This window comes from Bubalus bubalis, chromosome 9 (genome assembly GCF_019923935.1).
Source record: "Bubalus bubalis isolate 160015118507 breed Murrah chromosome 9, NDDB_SH_1, whole genome shotgun sequence".
NCBI classification, from domain to species: domain Eukaryota; kingdom Metazoa; phylum Chordata; class Mammalia; order Artiodactyla; family Bovidae; genus Bubalus; species Bubalus bubalis.
Genome location: NC_059165.1, coordinates 53,854,555 through 53,866,638, shown reverse-complemented (window position 1 = coordinate 53,866,638; position 12,084 = coordinate 53,854,555). Strand labels below are relative to the sequence as shown.

The following is a 12,084-nucleotide window of genomic DNA, read 5'->3' as shown; positions in this document are numbered from 1 at the left end:
AGAGTTGGACACGACTGAGTGACTGAGCACAGCACAGCATTTGTTGAATAAAGTGACCAATCCACATGCCACACAGCTCTTTCACCTAAAAAATAAATGAAAAAGAGAAAGAAGAAAAAAGAATGTTCTTTATAGAAGAATGACAACTATTTATGGAAAAGAAATGATAGCTGAAACCCAGTCCCCTAAAACAGAGTTCCCTTGCTGAGTTCATGACTTACCACACTATAAAAAAGCCTTTTTTTTCTTGTTCAGCCCCTCTTCCCCTCAGGATTAAGGAGTATCAAAGAAGGGAGGAACTGAAATTGAGCAGGATATTGCAGGGGCCTCTCAGGTACAGAAATCCCTCCATGTTCCCTGTTTTTTATTTGCAGTAAATGCCTTTAGGCTCCTAGGCCTTCCCACTAAGTAACTAAGGCAATTACTAATTAGGAAGTGAGGGAATGCAAAAACAAAGGAAAAGCAAACAGTTCAGTGAGAAAACAGAGGCCTAGCTCCTCAAAGGATATACCTGACAATCTGATGCATATCTTTGAGTTTTTCTGCAGAAGCCCCCTCCCCCACCAACCTGGTAGAAGATGGTGATTATCTGCTAATCATAAGCATAAAAACCTGAAACTAGCTGGAATGAGAAAGCTGATGAGTAAGATTCCCCAAACATTAGCCTGTTATTTCACCATCAACAATCAGAAGAAAGTGAAGGAGCTACAACCCTCACCCCAAATGTTGTCTTTAAAAACTCTTACTTAAAAGCCATCAGAGTTCCAGTCTTTTGAGCACAAGCTGCCCGTTCATTATCCCTGCTTGTGTGTTAATCACTTGGTCACATCCAACTCTTTGTGACCCCATGGACTGTAGCCCACCAGGCTCCCCTGTCCATGGGATTCTCTAGGCAAGAATACTGGAGTGGGTTGCCACTCCTTTCGCCAGGGGATCTTCCTGACCCAGGGGTCGAACCTGGGTCTCCTGCACTGCAGGCACATTCTTTAGCATCTGAGCCAGCAGGGAAGCCCATTAACCCTGCTTGGCACCCCACAAATAAATGCTGTACTTCCCTTCACCACAACCCAGTGTCAGTAAATTGGCTTTGCTGCACAGCAGACAAGCAAACCCAAGTTTGGTTTGGTAATATTTTGGCATTAGAAAATCACCATTTTTCACAGTCTCCAACGTAATGTATTCAGGAAAGCATTGGGGTAATAAAACCATGAGACAAAAAATTGAGAACAGGATATTCCCAAGATGCCAAATCATCACTCTACAGATTTGCATTTGTAAAAGAAATAACCGATCTTAACTCTGGAGAAATACTCAAAAAAATAAAATAAAATTTAAAAAAATTAAAAAAAAAATGTGAAAGGAAAACATGATATAATAGAATTCTAAAGCAAACCCTTTTTTGAAGTGAAAAATTATTAAGTAATAGATTTCAAAAATTTAGAAGATTTTTGTCACTGTTTTCTTAGTACCTACTTTTTGATTATGAAATCCATTAAAAGAAGGAAATTTTAATTTTAGATCGTTCATTTGGTAAAGTCATGGCAGGAGAGCAGTTGCTTGCAATGAATCTTATTGTAGAGCACTCTAGTCAAAAATTTTAAAAAAAATGTATCTTTAAAACAAAAATTCTGAAAGTGATTTTAAAAATACATACCTTTATAATGAAAAGTTCTGCAAGTGATCAAAATCAAAATGTATCTTTAAAATGAAGGGTTTAAGAAATTATAAAATTTAGCATCACTAAGAGTGGGACAACAGGAAGTAATGTTTAACCTCAACCTCATTATCTACAGACCATGCTGTCCAATAGAAACAAAATGCAAGTCACATATGCAATTTAAAGTTTCCCAGTAGCCCTTTTTTAAAAAGTAAAACAAAATCAATGACATTAACTTTAATATATTTTATTTAATCCAATTTATTCAAAGTATTACGTCAGCATATAATCAACATAAAAGAAATTATTATTGAGGTATTCTATGTTCTCTTTGTCACACTAAATCTTTGAAATCTGAACTGTATTCTCTGCTTTTACCTCACGGCTCAATTCAGACTACTCACATTTCAAGTCCTCTATAGACACATGATTGGACAGCACAGTTCTAGAAATAACTCCAGTATAAGGAAAACAAGGGATACAACAAACTACCACTTACTTCTCCAAAGTGAAAAGACATTAAGTACTCCTTTGTCACATTCCTCAAGCCCTTACTTAGGAGCAAGGATCATGTCCTATCCTGTTTGTTTTTCAAGTGTGCAAGGTTTTTCCTCCCTACCTTAAAACCAATTAAGTTCTAAGGAGAGCAGTGAGCAATTAGAAAACTTAATTGATGCTACAAATCTTGGGTGGTAACTGAGTACTCTCTAAGACAGACATGAAGTAATGTCCAAAGAAAGTGAGAGAGAACAGCAGAACAAAGTATCAGCTAACACTGAGAACCAGGCACATAGATAACTAGTAAACAGTCATTAGAACGACTAAGTGAGTGAATTTCTCAAGAGAAAAGCAGACACAACTACCACAAACTGTAAAAGACATGAAGGAACATGTCATCTTATTCCCACCTCAAAGATTTGCAATGATTCTTGAGGTAATTAAATCAACTTCAAATATCTGCCTAGAATCCAAGAATCATTATAAGGCCCAATTTACTGCTAACTTTTCTACTTCCAATTTCTCTCTCATTCTGCCAAGATAAACATCTCATTCCTGGCATCATCTCCCAAACAAGCCATGCATTTGCTTTCACCTCCAAGCAGTCATCCACACATCGTTCTAAAAGCTAGAAACACGGCTCTGCTCTCTCCTAGCTGCTGCTACTGCTGCTGCTGCTAAGTCAATTCAGTCGTGTCCGACTGTGTGACCCCATAGACGGCAGCCCACCAGGCTCCCCCGTCCCTGGGATTTTCCAGGCAAGAACACTGGAGTGGGTTGCCAGTTCCTTCTCCAATGCATGAAAGTGAAAAGTGAAAGTGAAGTCGCTTAGTCATGTCCGACTCTTCACCACCCCATGGACTGCAGCCTACCAGGCTCTTCCGCCCATGGGGTTTTCCAGGCAAGAGTACTGGAGTGGGGTGCCATTGCCTTCTTCCTCCTAGCTGCTACTCCAATCCTAATCACCCTTCATGTCCCACCTCATCTGTGAAGTCTTATCTGACTCGAATCCAACAAACTTTTCCCTCTTCTGACCTAACAGCCCTGACATCGCTGGCCTTGGTCAAATGCATTCTTGTCTCTCATGCCTGCATTCCTTGTCTAATACGTGTGCTGCAACGGACTGGAGACATGGAGGCCAGGACTCTAACTCAGCTCTGCCACTGGTGTATGGGATATGGACAGGTCACTTGTTCTCCTGAGGCCTGTTCTTCATGCGGCCTCTTTTCTATTCCCTAGAACACACTGCATGCCCCTGCCTCAGAGCTTTCACACCTGCTGTACCCTCTGCCTAATATGTTTTGCCCAGATTATCTGCTAACAAAACTATATACACATTTACTCTTGAATGTACAAGCTCACTTCTATAAATTTATTAAGATACACTTCCACAAATACAAAACTACATATCCACAAAGTTTGCCACTATATAGTTCTATACAGATTCTATAAAACATCAGAAATTTATAAACAACCTAAATGCCCATCCATAAGAGACTAGTTGAATGAATTATGGTACACCTTTACAATACTACAACACAGAGGAAACAGAAGGAGGGACAGAAGGGGACAAAGGAAGAAAAGGAGGAGGACAAAGAAGGAAAGAGATCTCCATGAACAAAATAGAAAGATATTTACATATATATTAATCAAAAAATAAAGTTGTTAAAAAAGCAAGGTATAAAACAATATCGACTTTTTGATGATAAAAGAGTAAGTAAAGTACATAAAAATAAACATTTGCTTGCTTTTGGATAAAGAAACACAGGAAAGATAATCTAGAAACTAATGAAATGGTTAGCTACAGAATATGGGAAGGTTGTGCAAAAAAGTAAAAATTCTCTGAATGGATGTAATTTTGACTTCTGAACAGTGTTAAGTATTTTAATTACTCAAAAAATAAATAGAAAGGGAAAAAACAAAGCATAAAATTGAATGAAAAGAGAAACAAATGACTGTATTAAAACCACAAATGAAAAGGAATTCATTCAGGTAACATTTGAACTTTGTCTATATGCTTTGTCTATATGTTATAGTGTGAAACATTTTAAGGACATAAAGAACTGCAAAATTTTTCAAAAAAAATCTATATTGAACTCTACTTAGTAAACTTGTTGTTCATAGTAGCCCTGGATTGGTAATTTCAAAATTATTAACAGACCAAATGAGTAAATATACTGAGGTTCTTGGGAACCAGAGTTCTCACTCTGTAAGAAGAAAGATACAAATATTTTCAGGAAGAAGGCAAGGAAGAATTGTGGCATTAGATAAAATTATGATTTTAAAAATATGTATACATATATTTCTTAGCTCTGTCCACTGGAAAGGCCTAAAAAAAAAAAAAAAAGAAACTTAGGAGCAATGAGCACACAAAACACCCAGATCTTGATTTCTTAATACCATTCTCCATTAAAATAAAGCAGGGCTCCCAGGAGAAAAAAACTGATTCTTGCTATGGGACAGGACAATACAAGGTGAGCTGGAAACTTCTTGTACCAGTAAGCAAAGAAATGTTCCAAGACTGATGAGCAGACAGCAAAAGGACACAGGAACCAGCTTGAAGGGGCTCCCATTGGGTAATAACTCAGCAAAATTTGGGCAGAAAAAGCGTAACGATAGTAATAGGTTATGGCATATATGAAAAAAAAATCCATCAGTCCATAGTGGTTTGTAAAGAATGAAGAAAGACAAAAATTGGAAACAAAGGGGAAATCTCTTCTTTACAGAAGAACGATACCTAATAAATGGAGGAAAAAAATCGTAAAATTAAGAACTCGCATACCAGTGTAGTTACTGGCAGAAAAATGATCCATGAGTGCTACCATTTCCTGAAAGTTTGCCAGCAAACAGGATATTCACATAAGTTTTAAAATATCACCTTATAGGCTATTTATTAATTATAAACGGGAAAGATCACTTTTTCAGTTGAGAAATCTAAAGATGCTACTTTAATCAATGATCAAACTTAGCATCATCAGTAATAGGAATATGCCAACAATATATGAATCCAGCAATCATGAATACATTATGCAATGGGAAATATCACTCATGTAGTACTCTTGCCAAGACTTGAATCTGAATTCAACCAGGAGAAAACAGACAAATCTAGATTGTGAGGCAAACTTAATAACAACTGGCATAGAGTCCCATCAAAAATTTTACTGTGAGGAAAGACTAAAAAAGAAAAGCTGAGAAACTGCTGTAGTGTGCAGGAGACCAAGAGACATGAACACAAAATGTAATGCTTAATCTCTGAATAGATTCTGAAAAAAATTTATTGATGAGATATTTTGGAAATTTTATTACTTCATGTATTAGGAATGCTTATTACCTAATATTGCTAAATTATACTGTGCATATAAAATACATGTCCAATGTTACATTTCTTGGGCAAGATATGTGTATATTGTGTTTTATACAGGAGAATGTCCTAGTTCTTAGGGGTTCCATGCTAAAGTATTGAAAAATGAATTGTCATGGTTTCTGCAACTTACTGTCAAATGGCTCAAAATTTTTAAAAAGTATATTCTAAGTGCAAGGTGGTATCATGGATAGGATCCTATATTAGCAAAAAGACATTAGTGGAAAAACTGGTAAAGTCCTAATGAAGCCTTTAGTTAATAGCGGCGTACCAATATTACTTACTTTCGACACCTGAATCAAGGTTACATAAAATGTTAACATTAGGGGAAACTAATAAAGGGTGTACTAGAACTTTCCATACATTGCTGCGGCTGCTGCTGCTAAGTCGTTTCAGTCGTGTCCGACTCTGCACAACCACAGATGGCAGCCCACTAGGCTCCTGTGTCCCTGGGATTCTCCAGGCAAGAATAGTGGAGTGGGTTGCCATTTCCTTCTCCAATGCATGAAAATGAAAAGTGAAAGTCAAGTTGCTCAGTTGTGCCCGACTCTTAGCGACCCCATGGACTGCAGCCTACCAGTCTCCTCCGTCCATGGGATTTTCCAGGCAAGAATAATGGAGTGGGGTGCCATCGCCTTCTCCATTCCATACATTAGATGCAACTTTTCTATAAAGCTAAAACTATTCCAAAATAAAATTTTTAAAATGCATGTTTAAAGAGAGAGCACAAATGAAACAAAATGTTAATAACTGATAAATCTCAGTGATGGGTATGTGGGTGTTTACTGGCTGAAGTACTTTAACTTTTAGATAGGTTTAAAATTTGGCAAAATAAAATGTAAAAAGAAAATAAAGCTATGGAAGGTTAAAAGTAAATGGATAGAAAAAGATATTCTATATGAACACTAACCAAAAGAAGACTGATGTTATTCAGTCTTCTGAATAACATCAGAAGCATCATAATATATATAAAACAAAAACTGTTTTATATAGATCAAAATATTATATATAGCATCAAACACAGCATAAAATATTATATATAAAACAAAAGTTGTCTGAACTAGAAGAGAAATGTATTAATCCAGGGTCATGAGATTTAGTACGTCTCCAAAATGGAGAGTACACTAAGAAAACAGAAGAGTAGGATACAGATTTGGACAATTCAATCTGCATCTATGACCTAATGCACGTATGTAGAACTCCACAACTGCAGAATGAACATTCTTTAAAATCTCACATGTAACATGTATAAAGACTGTTCACACACTGGGCCATAAGTTTGTCTTTATGGGTGGAGGCTTCTGAGGTGCTGACATTGTGCTATTCCTTGATTGTGAGGTGATTACATAGGTTTTTCCTTTGTTGATGAATTGTTTCATTGTTCATTTAGGAAGGTAACTACCTCCTATGATATTAATACAATAAGCCCAAAGCAACTTGTTTTTCCCTCAGTATTTCAATTAATTGCTGTTTTCAGTTGCACATCAAATAAAATAATAGGCTTACATTTAGAGGCTTCCTTATACAAAACTTACATATCTTTAAACACAAAAAACATATTCAGTCTAGCAAGACATCTATTCTAAGAGAGAGATATTAGAATTGAGACTGAGGGAACAGAGAATCCATGAATCCCAACTCACCTGTAATCCAAGGAAGTACAGGTTCATAGGCTCATTTATTAAAACAGGCACAATCACTCACAATACTAAAATTATTTTCCTTTCTTTTTCTTTTTTTGACCAAGCACATTTCATTTAATTTGCCAAGTTACACCTAAGTAGCCTTTGTTTAGGCCTTAGGAAGGATAACTTACTTTGATTTAGGGAGTAACTACAGCTATGCAGATTGAGGGAGCAACAAAAGAATCTAATGGAAGGCAAACGAATTAGTTGCCCCAAAAGAACCAAACAAATATGACATGATTATCAGCCATAGTAATCCTATTAGTCCTAAGTCGATTATTACTACTACTACTATACCCTGATATAGTAGTATAGTAGTATTCAGTACCAATCATTGAAGGTCAGCAGCAGCAGCAGCATTTCAGGAGGTTTACCACTTGCCAGGCACTATGCTATTAATATATATGTAAGATTTTCCTAGATTGTTTCCTCTGAGTATCTCACAATAAGCCTACAAAGTAGGTACATTATTAGTTTCATTTTATAAATGAAGAAATGGGTTGAGTAACTGGCCAAAAGCACACAAGTAGCAAGTGGAAGAAATGGAAATCTAACTTAGCTAGTCTGACCTCAGAGCATGTAATCTTATCTACTCTGCTATGCTGCCTGCTCCTAGCAGATAAACAATGATATGTACTTGATGATCTCTAAAGGATCATTCAGTTCTAACATTCTATGATTTGTCTTAATGAATCTGTAATACAGCATTCAACTAGGCCCTGTAATCTCAAATTGTATGAAGCAAACTAAGGAAGCGCAATAAAATCTCTTCATATGATCTGAAAGTTAGAATTCAGGTTTCCAAGGATTATCAGAATTGGTCCTTCTCCACATGAAATCCTTCAAGAAATGCAATTGTTTTCTTGCTATCAGTCAATATCTAATATTTTTTCCTCATATGAAAAGAGATGACACAGACAATATCTAAAGACATTCCAGAAAGAATAAAAAAAATAAATATGCGATACTGTTGGCTTGATCTTTAAACACAACTGGACTAAAGGCAAATCTGATAAATGCAGATTTCTGAGGGCGGAAAAAATTCTCTTCTTTAAAACACCTAAATTTAGTATAATCAAATAACTATTTATAAATTATCAATACTAGCCTTGAAAAAATATTATTGGTGGCTAACTGAATATATCAAAGCTAAAAGAAATTATTTTAAGACCTATTTGTTCTTTATGCAAAATACTGATCACAATCAAATCAAAATATTCTCATTTGTTCTTTTAAAATCATCATGAGAGTTCTTTTTAAAAAGCAAAACTGATTATCTAATTACTCTTCTTTTTAAAAAAGAGAAACAGCTAACTCCATAATGGATGTAATAAAAAAGTTGCTAGCTACTCCTTACCCCTCATAAATAACATGAAGTACACCTCATACAAGAAGCATACTGACACTTTTGCATTAGCCTGAAGTACTCACAGCTTCTGGGAAACAGCAAACATCTGTTAAAAAACAAAAACAAAAAACAAAGTATGGTACAAACTATTTCTATTTGAGGCCTCAATAAGGAAAAAAAATTTATTAGGTCCAGGAATTGAAGAAAACTTGGTATAGTTACGAGTACATGCAGAATTTGATGGTCAGAAATTAAATCTATTTAGGTCCAGCCTAAGGTTCTCAGAGCCTACCTATAGGCACAATCATAGCAGTAATATCCTCAAAAACCAGGATAAATCTCCTGTGCCTTTGTTTAATGAACTAAATAGATCATTGTATCACCAATATCTGCCCGTAGCCCATTTTCAGTAAGATGAATTTTCTTGTTCATGAGATCCACGTGGAAAACAGCATGCTCAGAAATGGGGGTCTTTTCAGCGTGCTCTTTTCCCAGGACAGGAACTCGCCGAGGCCCCAACACTGGATCGTCAAATCTCATCAGTTTCACTTTGGAAAGGTCTACAGCAAAATAAAGTAGCAATATGAACATTTAATTACAGTCACTGGCTCAAACCCATGCCTGACTCTCATAATTCATGTTTTAAACACACTCATTACATCTTAAAAAATATTTTCATCAGGTTATTAAACAGGACCCAAACTCAGAAAGCAAAGATAATCTAATAAATCTTCATCCTCTGTTGGCTTTTACCCAGATCAAAAACTGGCAGAACTTCTGTATAACACATCTTCTGGAATTATAAACCAAGGGGAAGGATTGAGTATATTTTTTAGCATTATCCTACATGCTCTCTCAAATCACTTTTAATACACTTCAATTAACCATTTTTCAGAACATTAAAAAACCTAAAAGTTTTTTTTTTTCTTTTCTTATCTTGCTTCTTAGAATATTTAAAAGGGCAAGAATTGTAGCTTTATTTTGGAAGATAATTTTGGAAAAAGAATTACTACTCTAAGAAACAGCATTACCAGATTCTTGTTTTGCTTAAATGATGAAAAGTGTATTAACAAGCTGATGAGAGACAACGAAAGGAGAAGAACAGGGGGAAAGGGCACAGACTTTAGCATTTTGAGCTTCTGGATGAGCTCCAACCCTCCCCTGCTTGAGATTTTCCTGATCTGCTCTTGTGCAAGCTGATAAGACGGCTCCTGGCAAAGAAAGCACTTGTCCCTTGAACAAATTTATGATGCAACAATCCTGCCAACAACTGAGCCCAAAAGAAATGTATTTATTTCAGCAATTCTGAGACTTTTCAACATCAAATGGCTTTATTTTACAAGGTGGAAAAATACCATAAATGACTACAAATGCTGATTCTGGGCTTATTGCTCATTCTAAGCGTAGCATGGCTAGTTTATGCTTAACTTGATCTACAGAAACTGAAGATACCTTCTGACTTATCTCCCACCCTTTTCTAGAGTAGATTGCTGGGTGGTCCGTGAGCTACACTCCCTCATGCTGCCTTGAGACTATGACTCTTCGCATGAGAGGGATAAGATTTTAAAAAAAGATAAAAGGAGACATTAATGCAGCTGGCAGCTATTTGAGGAGTACAAGTTATCCAGGCATTCTATTATCCTTGGGAAACAAAGACTAAAGGATGACAAGCTTAGAGTAGGGATCTGAGGGTTTACAGAGCAATTACCTGCAACTACCATGAAGGCAATCCTGCCTAAGAGTCTTTACAGAGGTTCTGCAGAGGCCATATAATCTATCCCTAGATACAGCACAAGCCCTGAAAATTAAAATGAGAAAGGAGCAGGCCCAATCTTCATGACAGCCATGGTCTTATTTGAGCGGAAGAATACAATTCACTTTAATAGCTATTGTAATTCAACATGCACATCAGTGGTATCAAATTATTTTCTTACAGAAGCAATGACAAGTCCTGCCAGCAGATTTTATGCACAAGGCCTTTTACTGCAGATATGCCTCTGTCCCTCTGTCTCAATCTCTCTGAAACAGACCTCCCTCATCATTCCAAGCAATTCTGAATCAAACTATTTCAAAGAAGCCTTAATACCCAATCAGGCTCCTAAGTGACAAAACACATCTGCTTTGATGTTTCCCCATGTACTTCATTACTACAAATAAAATTCTTGGGACTTTCTTAGTGGCTTTACTATCTTTTCTTATCCCAGACCTGTCTTATCATCGAAAATGTTGAAATTTAAATCTGCAACTACACAAGATTTAAGGCACTTAGAGAAAAGATGAGAATGATTCAAAGTCCTTAGGGATTGATAATGCAAAATGGAGCTTTTCACCTCCAAATTATTAGTTCATATGTGGCATGGGTTTTGAGTGATTTAAAGTCATTATCATCAAATAGTTACTCCACAGCCTTTGTGGAGAGAAATGATAATTTTAGCTCCTAGTTCCTCCTGGGCCTAGATCATAATCACCCTCAATACAATTGGCACTAATTGGACAACTTGCTGGCTATCATAGCAGACAGAGAAGTATGTTATTGAATTTCACTCCTTTCTCATTTCACATACTCAGTTCTCTTAGATATCAAAGTATCCTGAGGGCTTTTGGAAAAGTCTTAAGTTTAGAGCTCTTCTGTAGATACTTGGAGGAATATCAATTGCAAACTCCCCCTAATGTTTCTCTATTTTCCAAAATTCACAGCAGCTAGTAATATCAAACTTAAAGCACTTTATGATAACATTATTCACAGCTAGAATAACAAAGGAAGTAAGAATTATGCCAGAAGCTCAGTGAGAAAAGACAAGCTGAAGAAAACATACCAGTACAGTTCCAAAGAACCTAGTCAGTGCTGTATCTGAGAGTATTTAAAGGGAAATCAGATTTAACATTATATTATATAATCCAATTTCCAACACACGAATAAAGCCTCTTATGCACTACAACCTCATAATTATCCTATCCAGTGGGTGCACACAAATACCTATTTTCTTTAGAACCTATTTTATTGTTCTTCAGAGTTAAGAGTTCTTCCCGTTACAAAATTTTCTCATGACTAATATATGCAATATAAAACAGCAAAAAGGAAGGCCACAAAATGGCTTCCTGTATGTTCACACTTCAAAATTTTCAAGTTCTGCTTTTTGTGGCCTATAAGTTGCAAGGATGGCACTACCATTCTACAGTACCTGGTTTATTGAGGGAACATGCTAAATGGCTACATAGATAAACCTTGAAAACATTTTGCTAAGTGAAATCAGACAGACACGAAAGGACAACATTGCATGATTCCACTTATACAGGTACCTAGGAGAATCAAATACACAGAATAAAAGAGCTCTTGCTAGAAGGGGACTAGGAGGAGGAAGAATGGGAAGTTATTGTTTAATGGATAGAGTTTCAGTTTGGGATGATGAAAAAGTTCTAGAAATGGATAGTGTGATTGATTCACATCAATGTATAGTGTGATTCACATCAATATGAATGTTTAATGCTAACGAACTACACACTTAAAAAAATGATTAACGTGGTCAATTTTATG

At 36.1% G+C, this 12,084-nt stretch overlaps 1 protein-coding gene across 2 annotated transcripts in view; it reads right to left on the bottom strand.

Moving 5' to 3' along the window:
* Positions 1-8,717: 8,717 nt before the first annotated feature.
* The window catches only part of LARS1 (leucyl-tRNA synthetase 1), a 68,512-nt gene continuing 65,145 nt past the window's right edge, over positions 8,718-12,084 (bottom strand). Inside the window, exon 32 of one of the 2 annotated variants that reach the window (XM_006069378.4) lies at positions 8,718-9,109. In XM_006069378.4, coding sequence (XP_006069440.1) covers positions 8,904-9,109 — 206 coding nt within the window. In that variant the 3' untranslated portion in view covers positions 8,718-8,903. The remainder of the gene's footprint in view (positions 9,110-12,084) is intronic. The other variant, XM_025292501.3, reaches the window with a different exon arrangement.